Source organism: Labrus bergylta, chromosome 16 (genome assembly GCF_963930695.1).
Source record: "Labrus bergylta chromosome 16, fLabBer1.1, whole genome shotgun sequence".
Lineage (NCBI taxonomy): Eukaryota > Metazoa > Chordata > Actinopteri > Labriformes > Labridae > Labrus > Labrus bergylta.
The window spans coordinates 16,520,011-16,539,653 of record NC_089210.1 but is presented as its reverse complement, the minus strand read 5'-3'; the positions used below and the strand labels follow the sequence as shown (position 1 = coordinate 16,539,653).

Below are 19,643 nucleotides of genomic sequence, written 5' to 3'. Positions count from 1 at the left end.
GGGGGGGGGGGAGAGAGAGAGAGAAAGAGGGAGGGAGGGAGAGGAGTGTGCGCGCTCAGGCAGGACAGGAGGGCGCGCGGGACATCAGCACACCGGCCGGGTCAAGAAGCTGCAAGGATGGAGATCCGACCAGACAGGTTTAAGGCGGCCGCTGCCAAAACTCTGGGGAAAATTAACAGGTACACAACTATCCTAAATATTCCTGACTCCACTTCTGACTTTTGTCCGTTTTTCACGCGTTAGCAGAGGGCTGCTGTTGTTTTTTAGTTGCTGTTCATCCTGCTGCAGGTTCGCATCCTCTCTCCTCCGGACAGTTACTCTCCAGAGTAGGAAAAAGTTTCCTTGTTATTGATTTTTAAAGAGGAAAAGAGGCGCCTGTGGTATTAACGCTGCAAACATCACGCAGATAGCGGGAAAAGTGCAGCTTTGCGCAGCGATTTTAAAGTAATCAAATCGATAAAAGTGTGTGAAATGTTTTGAAAGTAATCTTTTTGTCTTTGTTATTTTAAACTTAAATATTGCGCAAATGTACACGGTTTGAAAAGAGAATCTGAGTATGGAGAATTATAATCTGGATGAAAAATGCGCACTGGAAGCGCAGTGAGCTCGTCATAGAGTGCATGTGGACGACATGGAGGTTTGGTTTCGTTCTTTATCGCGTACATTTCATTTTTTTTAAATACTAAAACATGGACTTACTGTTGTCAGATTTGGCTCGGCTCAGAGTGGATTGAGAGTATTGATGTTTGAGACGAGAAGAAAGTGTGGTTACGTAATGGATCCGTGCGTTATTGGCACGGCATGGCTGAGTGAGAGTGCTGAGCAGATGCAACCAAAGTCACAAAACCTAAAACCTATCCATCTATCTACCCATCTATCTATCTATCTATCTATATATATATTTCACCTTTGTCTTGAGGTCAGAAAGTGTTACATGGGTTATATTTGTAGCTTATATCATTCTTAATTTACTGATTTAATTTGGGTGAATATGAAACTTTAAGACATGATAAACTTCTTTACAAAATCTGTTTGCTTCTTAGGACAGATGTTACATTTTTCTTTCTCTTCTTTGCTTTAACCACATTGTTGCTCAAAAAGAAACAGAAACGACCATTGATCATCACCGCTGCAGTAGTTTAATGCTGGGCTGATTAAAGCTTTAGAATATGATTTACTGAAATTGAAAAGGCAACAGCACATTTTTTTCAAACATTACATATCCATTGATTTCCACTTTCAGCTTTCTTTGATCAGTTTTAGAGAAAATGAGTTTACCATGGAGTGTAGGAGATTGTGATTTTAAGATTTTCTCAGACATTTTCTGTCTGTTAACAAAATGTCTACATTTGTATAAAACTTCTCCAGGCCTGAGCTGAATCTGTTCAAATATAATATAAGGAAAACATCCAAATATTTAAATTTAGTATCTTTTCTCTTTTTTTAAATGTGTTAAATTGGTGTATTTGCGTTAATTAATTGCATATCAGTACAGAAGTTGCAGCAGCGGTTGGTGTTCTGGCAATATTTCAGTAAAAAAGGACAGATTAAAGACACCGATAGAACCTCATGCAATAACCATCGCTTTAAGCTTTGCTCTCTCAGGATTTGAGGTAGCAACCAAACGTATAAATCCCGTCCTGAAATAGCCTGTTTTTCAGTCCAGCTGTCGAGCCACGCAAATCCCTAAACTCTCCCCTCCCACTCTCTCCATCCTGGCCCATGTCACTTCCTCTAGCCGCTCCCTCCTCCTCCTCCTCCTCCTCCTTCTCCATCCTTTCATCCATCCATCCGTCCATCCATTGAGAAACCAGTGCAGATAAGTTTCCCAGATTAACAGACATGCAAATCTCAGGCTTGTTCTCCCTTACTGGTCGTGTGCCATGCATCATGTGCATGTGCACGGCCGCGGCTCATGCTATGAGAGATGTGATGTTTGAGATTGCATCCAGATTGGTTTTAGTGGCCGTTTCCCCGGCTTAGCCACTGAACTCGTTTTTTTTTTTTTATGTGTTAAGCACTGGGCAGTGGCTGCATCAGAAAAGGTGAATATCCTGTCCAGATTTTTGTGAATCTGGTGCACGTTGAGCTCAGGACATCCCTGCACAGTGTGCAATCTCACCACCTCACAGACAAAATCCCTTCCGATGAAAGCAGCCAGAAGTTCATCTATTATTTAAACATTTTCTCCATCAGAATGCATCTCCTGTTTCTATATTAAACTCCACTAGGTAAGCAATAAACTCCAGCACTGTAAGGTCAAGTGCACTCCACGTCTCCACTCTCACTTTTCCCACTTTAACATTTTCAAATGAATGTTTAAATATCATCTATCCACCTCCTCGACAGCTCTCCAAGAAATATCATATTTCAACTGTCATCTTATCATGATTTTATATCTGCATCTTAAAGCTTTATAATCAGATCCAGTGGACATTTTTGCTTCATGTCATTAAACTCACAAATATTTTTGTTTGAGTGCATCAGCAGGATCGCACGGCTTCACAAGGAGAGCTCATGTTTCACTTCACAATAACTCACAAAGCAGAGCATAACAGCTAATCCATTTTTAATCTATGGTACGTTCAGTGAAGTGCAACATTTTCAGTAACCTTTTCTGAAACGTGTACGGGAGCCCTAAGAGGACACACATCCATATATTTTATTTTACTCAATTTTCCTTTGATAACCGGTAACATTTGGTTGTTTTACTGGAGATCTTGTCTTATTTATCTCATTCTCTTGGGAAAGCAACGCTGGTTTGTTCCATGATAACGATATCATGAGAAAACTGTTGAAATGAAGACGTTATCACAGGAAAGCCAGCGCTGTAACCCCGAGATAAAAAGATAAATTAGTCAACAAAACAATCAAGGTTTACTCATTATCACAGCAGGAACACTGAGTTAAATAAAATGCACTGATGCATGTCCCCTTCAGGCTTCCATGGAAAATGTCTAAATCAGATATTGAAATAAGAACGAGATCAACGTATGCTTGATTCTTTTTTATCTTTCTGACTTCTGCAAATGTTGCAAATTCTTTGGCATTCTCTTAATCCGAGTAATTTCTTTTGTCAGTTGTTGTTTTATTTATCACACTACTCTCGTGACATTAATACTTTAAAAGCACCGAGGCACAGAGCAGCTTTGCTTCTTGGCTTCCCTCCTCTGTCCATGTGCACGATCAGAGGGGTTCCCTGGTGTCATGTTTATGGAAACTTGTGAAATTCAGCGCTGCACTTACTCACATGTAATAACAGGTCTGATATTAGGACTGATGCATGGGGCTGCCTCACTTCAGCTCAGGGGTTTTGGTGATGATTACAGTAAAAACATTGTGATTACGGCGGTGATAACGTCAGAGCTATTGGACTGGATGTCAAGCGTAAAGATGGCCGCTCTGCTGGCAGCAAAATATCACTGAGGCGGAAAGAAATCACGCTGTATCCGGGCTGCTTTTGAAGACTTCACAAATAAAAAAAACACTATTTTTATTTTTATTTTTTTTTTTATCATTTGTATGTCTGTGTTATGAGTGAAAGTAGTGGCATGTACACAGGTTTATACGGATCTGTAAAAGCCGAGCGCTTTGGAAAGGGATCACTCCACTCAGCATGCCCGGTTATTGGCAGAAAAAGATGTTTGTACCCTACAAACTACATTTATGCTGCATCTACTGTCACACACACACCATCTATTTCAGGAGGAAGTAAGAAGCAGCGTGTGTGTTTGTAGTGGAGTGACATGACCTGAGTCAGGTTGTCAAGGCGCTTTTTTTGGATACAATGTGCTCTCAAACAACTCAATCTGTTACTTTAATGATTGATCAAATCCAAAAACACCTGAGCTTTAAATCTATTTTATACGACAGGTGTGTAGGAGAGGAATGAATCCATCAAACTCCTGCACGCTGGGAGAGAGGACACGGTCTTAAAGGGCATAAATACATTGTTTTAGAGACCGTAATGTTGCCAATGTCTTTGTGCAATTTAGACAATGTGCACAAGTTCTCCTGCGAGTTTTGATTACGTGTTGTTGAAGATATTTGGTCAATATCCGGTGCACAGGAGGACTTCTATTTTTGTTGCCATGGTAGCAAACAGGTATCGATATGATTTTTACTAGAATGATATGAAAACTGTGGTATCGAGACAACCCTGGATGTGAGTATTTAGAGGATGAGTCTATGAAGGTCACACGTGTGGATGTTTGAACATTGTGTGTGTGTGTGTGTGTGTGTGTGTGTGTGTCTGTATCTGTGTGTGTGTCTCCTGCGTGTGTGCTCTTAGTAGAGAGAGAGAGAGAGAGAGAGAAAAGTGGTGTGACAGGATGGGGAGGAGGATGTCTCCCTGGGTGAAACAGTCCCACAGAGACCCAATCTGTTCACTTCAGGGAGAGTGAACGGCTCGTGGAGGAAGGGGGGAGACACCACTAACCAAATTACAGACGAGCTGCAGAAACTCCATTTTAAAAAGAAAAAAAAAACTCCTGAAGCTCACACGAGTATTCCCAAACAAATGAGCTCCAAAAAGATGCCGACTGATGGGAGATCACTTAGAAGACTGTCGAGGGCTGACACGAGGCATACGGCTTTACTTAAAGCACAATGGAGGATCAATTGAGCACACACACAAGCGGACAAATAATGACCACCATGGCGCCTGGTGTTATATAATATTCTGTCTGCCTCTCTCCCTCTATCCTTCATCCTCTTATGAGAGGATTACACAGAACGCTCTGTGAATTGGTGAATTTAATATACAGGCTAACAAAGGTCCCAGGTCGCCAACCAGCACGTGACAGATGCAGGGTGATTCTGGTGTAGCTGAGATATTAGAGTAAAAACCCTTTCAAGAGAAAAAATTATAAAGAATTTATAGAAAGTGTTACAGCCAAAGTGAGAGAAGGAAATTGAGTTCAAATTGTTCACCTTCTTATGAAGAAATCATTACTGGCTCTGAAGGTCGTCAAAATGTGTTTACTTTGATACCACGTGTTGTAAAATGATACGCTCTCTATTATTTTATGATCAGTGCATCAAAAAGTACCAAAAGCAACAGGTATGAATCCATCTAAAAATGGCAACCATTGGGCGCTAGTAGCCTAGTGGTTATGTTGCGCGCCTCATGTACAGACGCTACAGTCCTCGTTGTAGCAGCCGTGGGTTCAAATCTGATCTCGGCCCTTTGCTGCATGTCATCCCCCCGCTCTCTACTCACAAGATTTCCTGTCTCTCTTCAGCTGTCCTCTCCAATAAAGGCAAAAATATCTTTAAAAAATGGCATCCAAACTCCTGCACGCTGTCTAAATTGCACAAACACGGAAATGTGAATTTCAACCAACAACAGAGAAAGAGAGCGAGCAGCAGTGGTTCATTTTGGAGGAGGTGACACTTTCCTAAATTGCATAAAAACTTTGGTAACATTTCAGTACCAAAACATTGCCAATTAATTTTTTGTATTTAGTCAGCGTTCAGGAGTTTTCCTGCAATTCTTGAGATTTGAAAACAATAAATTACCCAATATTGGGTCAGACTTCTGTTTTTTAGTTTCTGTGGTATCCAACAGGTATTCATATCGTTCGATTTTTATGAGTTTCATACTGAAGTGCAGAATGCTGCTGTCATGACAACCCTGCTGGCCATCGGTGTGTTTATTTAAGATGATATATGATTAAATATGAGGAAAAGGAGTTTCAGGTCCTCTGCTCCTGCAGCCTGGACTCTCCTGCAGCTGGTCTCTTTAAATCTGTTTTAAAGTAGATTAAAAGTGTTGGAGGACGAAGCTTCAGGTTGTAGATGATTTGAATGATGACTTTTCTGCTCTGTGGTTTATGTCTGTAACTTGTTCAATGAGCTGCTGCTCCTCTCTCCGTCAGGACTCTCTTTAATCTCGATTCTTAATTCTCCTGGTTAAAAACATTTTAAATAATTAAATAAATAAAAACCTGGCATGGTGAATGAGGAAATAAGTGAACTTGTAGGTCGACTGGAGATTAACGCTTCTTAAGAGCTGCATTGTTTGGTTGATTATTGAGTCAACAGGAAGGTAATCAAACTATTTGGATGCAAACGTTAGCTTTAGGCATGTGTGTAAGAAGTTCAGTATAATGCTCGTTATAGATTATTAATAGTGTCGTCTGTGTCAGATAATCTAAACACTGGTCGGGTTCAGATGGTTACCTTAAGCTCTGTAAATACATCGCCTTGTCTTAGGGAAATTTAAAACTTGACATTTTCTTTATAAAATTAAATTTCTAAATGACTTTCTCATATTTTATGACAAGAAGCAATTTATCTATTTACAGGGACAATCGTTGTCAGGTTAGTGAGCACTATTAAGAGTATTTTTCCCGCTTCATTCCTTTCAGTAATCATGGTGAATATGCAAAAAAGAAAATGTTACCAAGATCTAGTTAAGTGCAGAAGCTCTTAGTGGACTTACAGTACATCTATACATTTAAATCTAAGGTAAGACTCTGTTTACCAGTGGTAACATTTATGTTGATTCCTATAGATCTTGACTTTCATTAGCTCGGGATAACGATGCTGGTTTTCCCATGATAACCGGATCATTCCTCCAGATGTGGAGACGCCGCTGTAGTTAACCCATTCTCATGATAAAATCCTAAAATGAGATAAATGAGTCTAAATCTCAAGAAAACTGAGTTTGTCTGTTAGGATTTCCGTATGATGTTCCTACTAAATATTTCAACTGATTAAACCCACTCACATTGAGTTTAAAATGCATTAAAAGTCTTTGTTTCCTAGAGAGTAGATCATTTATTGAGCTTGTCCGGTCGACCTTAAACATTTCACATCAGGTTTTTATTCAGGCTTCGTTCTTTCAGGTTGAACTTTACTTCCTGTGCTCAGGTGAGACGCTCAGCTATGATCTCAGTGTGAGGTGTGAGCACTGCTGAGAGTCTCCGCTGGGTCTGTAACTGTTCTGTAATTATGATATTTCAGAGAGCCTGGGGTCACGGCGCTCCTGCCTGCTCATGCTCTCTCGCTCATTAATCATTGCCAGCTGAGACCAATCAGGTCCTCGCTACGCTGGCAAGAAGAGTTACATCAGCTGAGAGGAAGAGGCTCAGAACGGAGGGCCTCACACAAAGCCAAATGTCCTGGGACAAAAGTCCTTTTTCTATATGTGTGTCTCGTACCTGCACGGACTCAGAGAGGAAGCCATTTGCAATAAACACATTCTGCTGACTCCATAGATCACTGTGTTTGTTTGTATGCTGACAGTGAAGCATCACATTCACCCTTAACTCACAGCTATTCTGAGACACATGCATGTACACTTGGGTCAGATTGCCCTTTAGTGGGAAGCATCTGTAATTAACAGCCATTTTTGCTGTGGGCTAGCTCGTTAGCTGGTAGCGTATGTGAAGGTGTCAGGCTGCAATCTGTCGTGAGCTTTAATGAGGATCCTCCTGCAACCGGAACTAACTGAGAAGTGAGATACTGAGCTCCACTCAGGGGGGCGAGTCAGCATGTTTGTTTCATACAGAGAGGACAGCAGCATGCGTGCTTTTTGATCAATTCATTGCTTCAATTTGCAGACTTGGTCACTGCTTCATCTCTCGTTCCTGCACTGTGATGCACACTTTAGCTGCTGCACATCATGTGCCTGAAAGTAGGGTTGTCACGATTCCAGAATTTTAACCTTCAATATGAAATCAGTAAAAATCAATTGATATCGACACCGGTTTGTTTAGATGCTGCAGCAACAAAAACAAAAAAAATCTAATATTGGGTCGTTCATTTTTATTTTATTCTCATTTAACCAGGTTGGTCCCACTGAGATTAAAAACCTCTTTTTCAAGGGAGACCGGGCCAAGACAGGCAGCAGCAAAAACACAAAGTAGAATTTACAAAGCACTAAATTTTGGATTAAAATAGAACCATCTATGAGTCATCACCAAACATTGCATGCAAACTCCTGCACACGGTTTAAACTACAAAAACACTTTTGATACCGAAACGTGTTTATTGCAATTCAGACAATGTCACCTCCTCTGCTAGTGAGAGGTATAAAGGTAACTTTTGCATCTTCATGTGATGCCAACAAGTTCTGAGAAACGTCAGAATCTTCCACCCTGAGAGTTCAGTAGACCGCTGCTCTCTTTCTCTTGTGATGGTTTTTGGTTGAACTATGGCTGAAAATCTGTGTTTTTTTAAAGCTTCTGTATTTTTGATACCGTTGATCATTAATCAACTTAAATTGAATCGTTTTAAAACCTGTTGTGTCAAATAATTGATAAAGTATATATCATTTTGACAACCTTATCTGATTGTACTGTAGCTGAAACATTAATGAATAGTGGCTAAAAACAGTCATTTTTTTATGTCCCTGTGTCAGCCACAGAGGTGCCTTTTGTGAAAATCTAAATATGGAATATTTACCCACAGAAACGTGTTTTTTTGTAGCTGCTGCAAAATAAATTTGATTCATTTTGTGAAGCATTTAATGTCAGATTTAAAACGCCAAAGAACTTCATAAATTTAGACTGAAGAGAGAATAAAAACCTGAATCAAAGGGCAGCATGAACTCAGCAGAGAGTGTGCCATGTTGGAGGGAGAGGCTGAACCACGCCCCGCGCTCGTCTTTCCTTCCATATTCATTTCCGGAAGTAAATCATTTTTGTAATCCTAATCTGAATGTTGTGACAGATTAAGAGAGAGAGAGAGAGAGAGAGAGAGAAGGCAGGAGAGCGAGGACGCAGCCTCTCTAATCTCCTACAAATTCCCAAATGTTGCTTAACAAAGTCTTACTTTCCTCTTGTCCATTGTGTTTTTATTTTATATGAAGAGTATTGTGCAATGAACTCAGGTTAAATTCAAGCATCGTTACACCTGTATATCTTTTCTCTGTTTGGTTGATTGTCTGATTGCATGGATGTACAAAGAGATTATGCAGAGTGTGCCGTGTGGGAATGGGGGAGGGAGTCAAATCCACATGCATAATATAGAAATATAAGCACATGATGAGACGAGGAGTTTGTGCAGCGCTGCAGATAAACAGGCCAACAGATAGATACTGACAGAATGTGGTGTAAAAGTTGGAGTAAATTATTTATCCCCCCCAAAAAAATGCATCAATAATTAACCAGTGTCAGAGTCGGACTTGTCTTGTGTTAGCGTGCGTGAATAAGTTATCCTGAATTTTGAGTGTGCAGAGAGCCGGCCGCCCAGGAGAGACGGATTGTCTCCGAGTGTTCATCTCGGTAAACCTTTGATTTCTGAGCTCTAATGTTATTCAGCTTTTTAAGAATTCAACCATCCTCATCACATGGAACAAATCGTTGTGGTGATTGTGCATAATTCTTCAGCTCACTGACTAACTAGATCAGCCTGATGGGAGGAGAGCGCTACACTGTAAAAACACACTCAGGTTCAAGAGAAATACTGTGAAGGTGTGGCACTGCGTCTGGTTCAATCGGAGAATAAAACATGTCTGCAGAAAGCGTGATCTGTCAGCTGTGTGTGTGTGTGTGTGTGTGTGAGAGAGAGAGAGAGAGAGGGAGGGAGGGTGTGTTGTTAAGAGCATGGAGGTTAGAATACACAGATGGCCGCTCTCCTGACTTCTCTGTTTGACTCCTGTGGAAAAAAATACCACTTGCCATTTTTTTTTTTTTTAAAAGGAGTCTTGCAATAAGAGTAACAGTCTTCGGGAAATGATTGTGTGTCTATTAAGACAAACTGGTTATTAATTAAAGGATTTAAATGAAGCGCAACAGTTCCTTCGTTAAAAAAAAAAACCCTAGACTAAAGCTTAAAACATGCATGAAGGGATGGATGTATTTTTGGAAATAAAACTTCAAATATTGACGCATCTTAATGCATTTTACAATTCAGGGAATTGTAAACCTTCAGAGGTTTTTCAAAATGTCCCTTTCAGATCTCAAACATTAATATGTCAGTACAAACTGACAGGATATGTTCAGACCTAAAGGAAAACATATTTCTGTTATCTGGGCGTGATTGACCTGACAGTGAAGCGCACACACACGTCTGTCGAGTCAGTTACACGTCGTGATAAAATCAGGTACCATTTGGTCTCAGAGAGTGGACATCTTGAACAGACCGTTATGGCAGCAGGTCCCAGGCGTCGTGAAGAAGCGGACACCGGGGGAATGTGCTCCTCTGCTAGTGACAGCTGCTTCCACCTGCTGGGACACGCTGAGTCAGACATAAACGCAACATGGTGCATATAGAGGTGTGTCTGTGTATGTGCAAGAGATGAAGAGTCTATGACGAATCGATCGCTGCAGTAAAAAAACACATCAGAGAAATAATGTCTAATTTCAGCCGAAAGTGTAACTGGAGCCAGAAGCCACGCCCCCTAATTCTACATCCCTTTAAACCTTAATATAATGTAAACAGGTGAGTTGTATAAACATTCAGCCCGAACAGTTGAAGAGAGAAATGACATCTAGAGACTCAAACTGTTTTTGTACCAGGATGTAAACATGTTTATTTTAACATAGAGCTCTATGGAGACTGACTCACTGCAGGAGACAGACTCTAGTGGACACTGGAGGAACTGCAGCTGTAAAGTTAGACATTTTAACATAGAGCTCTATGGAGACTGACTCACTGCAGGAGACAGACTCTAGTGGACACTAAGGGTTTGTCATTTTTGGCACTTTTGAGTTGGCTTCATTTCTCAGGCCTGGAGGTTGCTGCTGATCCATGACCACAACCACAAAATATGCAGTGTGTTTTAACAACCACTCAAAAGTATTGTTTTCTGTTTCTACATCATGTGGAAATGTTTCTCACATATTCTTAATAATCAATTCCCTAAAGTTTTAGATGCTATTGGAAGCCAATGGTTCCACATTACTTTCTTTACCTTGACGCTCTCTGTCTTTGTCTCCAGGCTGATCGACAAGCGACAGGCAAATGGAGAAACCATCGAGTTATCGGCAGAGGGCCGTCCTGAGCTGGTGGAGGAGAAGGAGATGCCGGTGGTGGACTGCACCTGCTTCGGCCTGCCGAGGCGGTACATCATTGCCATCCTGTCCGGCCTGGGGTTCTGTATCTCTTTTGGCATCCGGTGCAACCTGGGTGTGGCCATCGTGAGCATGGTAAACGACCACACGGTCTACAGAGGCAACAAGGAAGTGCTTGTGGTAAGTGAAGCTTTATCAGTCTGTCTGAGACGAATATGCAGGAAACACTGAAAAATAAACTCAGGATTATCTACAGAAAGTAAACAGGAAACAGAAACAGGAGGATACAAATGACAAAATAAAACTAAACAACAACAACAACAAGGAATAAACAAACAAAACAGAGGAAATCATAACACATGAGTGCACATATTTAGTTTGACTCCTGTGAGGAGAGTTCATATTCTGGGCTGATTTTTTTGCCATATTTATTTCTTATTTTTTGGAAAAATATAACAACAAAAAACAAGCAACCCACATAAAAAAAAAACCCTCACACACAAACACCCAAAACAAAACAGACCAAAACAAAAAAGCGACACGCTGGGCTGATTTTAGCGCCCCCTGTGGACAAAACAGGACCAATTATCTCTGGCTGATTTTGTCCTGTAGACAAATATGATGTTTTCAAACAACAACAAAAAAAGATCCTGCTTTGTTTAAAATGTCTAGCAGATGGTTGGTATGAACATTTTTTTTAAAGGCGTCTCGTTTGACACCTAATCCTCCGCAGTGATTTCAGGCAATAACAATAAAAATAAAGAAATAGTCAATCTTGTCACTGATGGTCTAGTTTGATTTTGTAGGTCATATTAAAGGTGTCAATATATATTTATTTAAGGAGCATACAATCACTTGCTAAAAACACCTCAAAGGAGTTTAAAATTAATACTCTAAGTCTGTGAGCATGTTAAGTTTAGATGACTTATCGTCTTTGTTTTACAATATGTTGTCCTTTCTGCAGGCAGCACAGTTCACCTGGGACCCCGAGACAGTGGGGATGATCCACGGCTCCTTCTTCTGGGGTTACATCGTCACACAGATCCCAGGCGGCTTTATATGTCAAAAATTTGCAGCCAACAGGTGACGCTCAAAACTTAAAAATATTCTTCCACAACACAGGTGTCTCGTTCGTTTGTGTCTTCATGTCGCTCTTGTTCTGTTGTTGCTGTAAAATCGTTTCCAGTCTGAGGCTCCTTGTTTGTTTGCTTTTGTGTTTAAGAGTTTTTGGCTTTGCCATAGTGGCCACATCCACCCTCAACATGCTGATCCCGTCTGCTGCTCGCTGCCACTACAGCTGCGTCATACTGGTCAGGATATGCCAGGGCCTTGTTGAGGTACAGTGCATGTTTGTTTCCACATGAACCTGCAGGAATTTCCTACATGAAAGTTTCCCTGACTGTATTCTGTCCTTCAGGGTGTATCGTACCCAGCCTGCCACGGGATCTGGGCCAAATGGGCGCCTCCTCTGGAGAGGAGTCGATTAGCCACAACAGCCTTTTGTGGTAAAGTTTCACATCATGTGTAATATCTAATCTAATATTCAGTATCTTCAGAGGGATGCAAAGTGGTTAAAAGATGAGAACATTTGTTTTTCAGGCACACGTCATGTTTTTTTTAAGTGCAGAAACTGTAAACGATCATGATGGAAAATGAATAATTCATTGCTCTTCTTGATGTTTGATGCCTTCTCAGGATCCTATGCGGGGGCAGTGGTGGCCATGCCTCTAGCTGGGATACTGGTGCAATACACGGGGTGGCCTTCAGTATTTTATGTCTATGGTTAGTATCCCTACTTTCAAATATGTTGCTTACTGCAGGACTAGGAGCCAGTACTAGCCACGAGGATATTAAAACATGTTTTTATCAGTTGTTGTACAGTTGTTTCCATAAACAGTCACAATAATCACATGTGTGTATCGGGTTTTCAAAGTCTCTTAGTGTAAGGTTTTCATCTTAATTTGGGGGTTTAAAAAGAAAGTTTCAGGTTTCAGATTAGCACTTTAGCTTCTTTGTTTCGTATGATCTGTAAAGGGTTTCTTCACAGCCTTCTCTTGCTTTTTATCCACTGTACAAATCTCTGTTTCTGGTTTCCATCTCGTCCTCTCCCAGGCAGCTTTGGGATATTCTGGTACTTGTTTTGGATCCTGGTGTCTTATGAGAGTCCCGCAGCCCATCCCACGATCACACCAGAGGAGAGAAAGTACATTGAAGATGCGATCGGAGAATCTGCAGGGTTTCTAAATCCTCTCCAAGTACGACACTTTTTTTTTGTTTTTCATGTGCAACCGATCAAACTAACACTGAAAAGGCTCTCACACAAACACATAGACAGACCATCTCCGTGAAGACAGGGGACCCCAGTAATATTTCTTGTTGCTTTTGGCTGCAGAAATTTAAAACTCCATGGAAACACTTCTTCACCTCCATGCCGGTCTACGCCATCATCGTGGCCAACTTCTGCAGGAGCTGGACCTTCTACCTGCTGCTCATCAGCCAGCCGGCATACTTTGAGGAAGTCTTTGGATTTGAGATCAGCAAGGTGAGATTGCATCTCCACTTTTAACTCAACTTTCTTAAAGCTACAGTCACTCAAAGAAGGCAGAAGGCAGTGCTCTGTCTACAAAACCCCCCAATGATGAGAAAAGTCCATCCTCTCCGTCTTTTACCTGCTCCACTTTTCAGAAAATGTGTGCTCAAACAGGCTGTTTGGAGATTTTTCCTTCGTGACATCACAAAGGGCAGTAACTCCTCCCCCAGGTGGGTGACACTCCCACAGCTAGGTGTTTGTTCTGCCCTCTGAGTCTGCCTTCTCACCGTAAACAATAGGACATGGAGCGAGAAAGACCGAGACCACCCAAGCCCTTCCAGAGAGGGGGCGTGGTCAGACACAGCTCATTTACATATTTAAAGGTACAGACACAGAAACAGCCTGTTCTGAGCAGGGCTGAAATAGAGGGGTATAGGCATGATCAAATACAGGATCAGAGTGGATTTAGAACAAGAAACTTCACACACATATTTTGAGGAGCTCCATTAATTTCTGAATTATGGGGATTACAATAATGGATGGTAGAACCTTGCACCTATGGTACTGAATTTAACCCATGTCGAGCAAGGCTGTGGAAGTCTTTGCAAAAAATATATCCTGAGGGAGCAGTGCAGTATGCAGCATGCTCCTGGTACTCCTTGTCATAAACAACATGCACTATGCCGCTCTTCCTCTCTCAGGTGGGGATGGTGTCAGCTTTGCCTCACCTGGTGATGACCATCATCGTGCCTATCGGGGGCCAGTTGGCTGACTATCTGAGGACCCATAACCTGATGAGCACCACCAACGTCAGGAAAATGATGAACTGTGGAGGTGAGACGGAAGCATGATGGCTGGAGGAAACTGGAAACAGAAAGAGGAAAACACTTAGAGAGGAAGTGAGAGTCATATAAAAGGAAGAACAGGAGTTTACAGAAAACATTTCGGAGTGCAAAAGAAAATTAGATAAATATAGAAAAAGATTTGACCACCATAGCGGGTAATCAAGTGACCTGATTATCCTGCTAATCAGACCGAACTGTCTTCATCTTGTCATGGTGAAGACATGTTGTGTTGAATTTAAAGTTGTGACAAATCAAATCAAAGTCCAGATAAGTTATTTGCTAAACCAAAGAAAATGATTCTATACAAAATTCCAAAAACTGATGATAACGATGATGGTAATCAGAAACTATTCAAACTCTCTGACCCTCTTTGTCGGTCAAATAAGGTAGAGCCACGGCCACTGCAAATGACCGGAAACAAAACACAAAAAATAATCAACAGAGTTAGAAAATACACGTTATGGCACCTACACTCGCTCGCTGTTTTTAGATGATTTTCTTCTTCTTTCAGGTTTCGGGATGGAGGCCACGCTCCTGCTGGTGGTGGGATACTCGCACTCTAAAGGCATGGCCATTTCCTTCCTGGTCCTCGCTGTGGGCTTCAGTGGGTTCGCTATCTCAGGTAGGAGATGAGACCTGAGTAAATCAGATTTTTTTGGTTTGAAGTTCTCGGAGAGAGATCGTCCAGTTTTATATTTTACACAGAACTCAAAGAAAAAAGTGATGTGCTGAGAATTATTTGTTGACCCTGTTTAAAAGCAATATTTGGAGTAGTGCGCTCGCTCACTTTCTCATGATATCTGTACGATCAGTCTTAGACTACAGACGGAGGATTGTTAACTTAGCTTTGAAACTGAGAGAAACCTGGAGCATGGCTTCATGCAGCACTCCAAACATCACTAATTGAGACGTTAGAACTTTTATTTCAACTGGGATTATTTGCAAGACAACGAGGGAAACTTCAGGAGGTCAGGAAGGATGAATTGACTGAGCTAGCTGTTTCCAGTCTTAGTCAAACTAAGCTAAGCTAACTAGCTTCAGGCTACATAGTTACAGTACAGAGAGCAGCGAGAGGAGAGTGTTGACAAGCATATCGGCAAAATCTTGACGTTGATGTAAATCAGCAAAATGTCATCTAATCCTGGAGCACTCATAAGTACGGAAGCCCAAAGCAGACATGCATCATACTTTAATTTACTCCGCTTTCCTGTGGCAACAAATCGTTTTGAATCATGTCTTGTATCCCCAATTTTTTAAAAGCACAAACAAAAATTACCTTACATCCTAAGTGTGGCAGCTTGGCATGTTGTGGTCTGGTCCGTCACAGTGAGCCGCATACTGTTTGGTTTTCTAGACTGTGAGAGTAAATCAAATGTAAGGATGCATGTCCTCTTAGGGCTTCCGTAGATAAGGACTAAGTTTGCATCATGATGATTTCAACTTCCTTGAGCATGTTTTCCTTCATATTGTTGTTGTGAGAAATCAGCACACTTTTTGTTTTTTGGAAGTTCTGCTGTTCACTGATTTTTGTTTTTTGTCAATCAGGGTTTAATGTCAACCACTTGGATATCGCCCCTCGATACGCCAGCATCCTGATGGGCATCTCAAACGGGGTGGGGACGTTATCTGGAATGGTTTGTCCCCTCATAGTGGGAGCCATGACCAAACACAAGGTTGAAAAATAAATAAAAAAACAGTCTATAAATAAAAATGTACAAAATTAAAACAGCTGTGAAACTCGCTGGCTGATACTTCATGACCTCTTTGTTTCATTTCAGACACGTGAGGAGTGGCAGGGCGTCTTCCTCATAGCGTCTGTCGTTCACTACGGAGGAGTCATTTTTTACGGTACGATGACCTGAAGCTTTTCTGAGAGTCTAAACTCGGGTTCTCAAGATACCAGAATTTAAAAAAAGTAAAAAGCAAAGGTTATTGATTCCTGTTCCGATACCACGGCAACAAAAATAGAAGTTGGGGTAATTTCTTGTTGTCAATTAACACAGATTGCAGGTAAACTTCTGCACATTGTCTTAATTGCACAAATTGAATGTATTTGTGCTCTTCAGACAGTTTGCAGGAGGATTTTAGATGGACTGATTCATCCTGCTCTCTCTTTCTCTTGCAGCAGTTTTTGTTTAAAAATATGAGTGAAGATCTGGAGGTTTTTTACACTAAGTCTAAACACTGATCTCCTCCTCACCAGGACTCTTTGCGTCAGGAGAGAAGCAGCCGTGGGCCGACATAGAGGACACCAGCGAGGAGAAGTGCGGCATCATCGACGAGGACGAGCTGGCCAATGAGACAGAGGAGATCTACCGCGGTGGCGGACAGTACGGGGCCATGAGCCAACCGGTTGTCGGCTCAAACGGAGGAGGAGGTGCAGGAGGAGGCGGAGGAGGAGGAGGAGGAGGAGGAGGGGCCGGCGCTGGATGGGTGTCGGACTGGGATAAGTCTGAGGAGTACGTTCAACCACCTGGATACAACTCCTACATGTACGGAGGAGGAGAGGAGAGGGAGCTGACATAGAAAACTGACGTGACACTAGTTTATAAAAAACAAGATAACATAAGAAGGAAGATTGTTTTATGGAGAGGGATTGAAAGAGAGCTCCTGCTGTACTCAACGGACCTGCTGTGTGCTTCTGTACAAATCTTTACAGTCGCACATATCAAAAGTTTGGATCTGATTCATTCCTGTCTATGTGTGTGTGTGTGTTGGTATATGTGTGTGTGTTTGTGTATGTGGGGTGTGCGTGTGTGTAGGCATGTGCATGCATGAGTCGGAGTTCTTCATGAACACAAACACATTCAGTATTCATCGCAAAAAACTGAACTCATTTCCCAGACTTCCTTCCTGCTCTCGAGCTATTTCCACAACATCACTGAGGAGTGTGTGTGTGTGTGTGTGTGTGTGTGTGTGTGTGTGTGTGTGTGTACATTTTGCTTTTACAGCAGCTATTTCAAGCCGCTGGCATTGTGTTGTACTAAAATGTTGAGACTGGGACTTAATTTAGAAACTTTTGAGAAACTGTATTGTTCATCTGATCAAATCAATACGCATATAAAACACAATCATTACCAGACACTGATGATACATGCCACAAAAACACTGTCTGTACAGCCTGTGTGTAGTTTGAGTGTGTTTGCATGTTTTAGTCGACACACAGGTCGACAAGAATCAGTCATGTTTGACATTCTTGTCGACTGCGTTTAAACTACTGAAAGAGGAAAAAGGTGCTTGAGACTGTAAAGCTTTACAGGCTCACCTTTGTGTGTGTGTGTGTGTGTGTGTGTGTGTGTGTGTGTGTGTGTGTGTGTGTGTGTGTGTGTGTGTGTGTGTGTGTGTGTGTGTGTGTGTGTGCGCACACAGCTGCATGAATCTCACCTGGGCCTGACCTAACTGGGTCACGTCCAGCTTGGCTCATGGGCTACATGAGTATTCATCAGATAATCGTGACTTTCCGTTTGGTGTGCGCGCTCCCATTAGAGAGGTCGCCCAGAATGAAGAGCAGAGTGGGATGGTTGCTTTGCGGTTTCACTGCTTAACCAGCGAGGAACGACGGTATTCCCGAGCGTCACGGCTCGTGCTGCGTCTGTTTCTGCCTTTCTGTGTCTCAGTGGCTTCCTCTCCCTCGGTATCTAACCCCCCCACGCTCTCCCTCTTCTTCTCTCTGTTGATGCTGTTTTCTTGTCTTTAGTAATGTCAGACATGTTTGAGTTGGTGGGTCAGAGCCTCTCAGATGTCTATGTGTGTTTGTGTGTGCGTGTGTGTGACAGTGAGTGTGTTGTTGTGTTGGGTGCAGGTGCTGAAACATTGTGCGGTGAGCATGCTTTAATGAGCGGGGCCGTCCCTCTCCTCACATACACACCTCATTTGATGCAGCGCAGTCAGCTGCAGCATGCACAGTGATCAGAGGGAGCGGTGGTGGCTCAGAGATTTGGTATTATCGCTGCTGTCGGTGTGAAACACACACACGGAAACAATTTGGAACAGTCTGAAATTATTTGTCATCAAAAGGCTTTGCAACAATCGGCCAATCACATCAGCTCCTCTCGCACCCTGTAAGAGCAGCACCCTCCTCCCTGATGCTCTGACAGCTGGCTAACAAGTCCAGAGGTGCAAAGTATTTATCTACAATTTAAAATACACCTGGGGTGGCCGATCAGATTTGGAGGGGGGCCCCCAATGCCACCTCTGGACCCCGCTCTGGACCCAGAGGCTCTGGACACGCCCCTGGAGCAAACTAACATACAACAAACAAAATGAGCACTCACACACACACACACACAGATTCTGCATTCTGCTCGATACCGGCTCACCAGCAGTGAAGATTTTTATGATTTCAAATCTGAACGTTCATCTGCAGACCGCTCTCTTTCTGATCACTAAATTATAAAATGAATCAGTTTCTCTTTGTGTTACAGACGGTTGATGATTTGAGCTCAGTGTTTGAGTAACATTTTCTGGAATGTTGAAAATAAATCATTTAGTCTCAAATGAGGGTTTGATGGCGAGCGGCGTTGGTATATCCATAAATCATTTACAAAAGTTTTAAAGGAACATTACTTTGTTTTCTGAGTGCAATGTCGTGAAGACATGAATGATTTTATTCCTGTGAACGATTTCATTTTTTTAAGTGTCGTATCGGTGTGTGTTTTTAATCAAGTTTCTCTTTGTCTCAGTTAATGGCTGTTCCGATGTTGTCCTCCTCCTTCTTCTTCTTCTTGATGATGATGAAACGTGTGCTGGGAATCAGAGTAAAAAAAAAAAAATCTCTGAATGATAAAACTGTTAAAAAGTATTCTATGTAAAAAAAAAAAAAAACAATGTATATGTGAGATATCCTTGTGTATAATAAAATTTAAGCAATTTATAATGATGTCACTATTTCAGCCCATTCATGTCTTCAGGGTTTATCAGCTGCAGCATGATGATGATGATGATGATGATGATGCAGTGAATCAGTGTGGATTTTTTATTTTACATCATTTCTGCACAATGTTACTTCTCTGTCTTTCTCTCGGGACAGATGGATGCAGGATTATCTCCGTGATTTTAGGCAAAGATTAGATGGGAGAGCAGATGCACTCAGTGGGATAGTGTGTGTGTGTGTGTGTGTGTGTGTGTGTGTGTGTGAGTGTGTGTGTGTGGGGGGGGGGGGATGGACGTCACAGAGAAGGGGAGTAAAGATGACGGTGCAGAGGGTGGAGCATGGTGCGTGCTCCGTGGGGTGTGTGCGTGTTTAACTGTAGTGAAACTAGAAATAAAGCAACAATATGTTAGCCAACAGGATCGATCATGTTA

At 41.9% G+C, this 19,643-nt stretch overlaps 1 protein-coding gene and 1 long non-coding RNA gene across 2 annotated transcripts; one reads left to right on the top strand and one right to left on the bottom strand.

Moving 5' to 3' along the window:
* The first annotated feature begins 30 nt into the window (after positions 1 to 30).
* slc17a7a (solute carrier family 17 member 7a) lies at positions 31 to 19,219 on the top strand. The gene is made up of 13 exons (XM_065964372.1): positions 31 to 179; positions 10,892 to 11,144; positions 11,929 to 12,047; positions 12,187 to 12,301; positions 12,382 to 12,469; positions 12,660 to 12,746; positions 13,077 to 13,219; positions 13,357 to 13,506; positions 14,196 to 14,328; positions 14,851 to 14,961; positions 15,885 to 16,012; positions 16,118 to 16,187; positions 16,543 to 19,219. The coding sequence occupies exons 1-13, from the start codon at positions 118 to 120 to the stop codon at positions 16,863 to 16,865; spliced, it is 1,782 nt and encodes a 593-aa protein (XP_065820444.1). The 5' UTR covers positions 31 to 117; the 3' UTR covers positions 16,866 to 19,219.
* LOC136182996 (uncharacterized) lies at positions 14,228 to 15,870 on the bottom strand. Its single transcript, XR_010668840.1, has 3 exons — positions 15,616 to 15,870; positions 14,811 to 14,975; positions 14,228 to 14,358 (listed from the first exon to the last, which is right to left on the bottom strand). It is a non-coding gene; the product is annotated as an uncharacterized lncRNA (long non-coding RNA).
* Positions 19,220 to 19,643: the final 424 nt, after the last annotated feature.

Bases quoted from the DNA above. Each gene is read 5' to 3' on its own strand.
- slc17a7a (XM_065964372.1), top strand. From the start codon at position 118: ATGGAGATCCGACCAGACAGGTTTAAGGCGGCCGCTGCCAAAACTCTG. The intron at 13,507-14,195 runs GTGAGATTGCAT...TTCCTCTCTCAG, and splicing joins TTGGATTTGAGATCAGCAAG to GTGGGGATGGTGTCAGCTTT. The intron at 16,013-16,117 runs GTTGAAAAATAA...GTTTCATTTCAG, and splicing joins GAGCCATGACCAAACACAAG to ACACGTGAGGAGTGGCAGGG.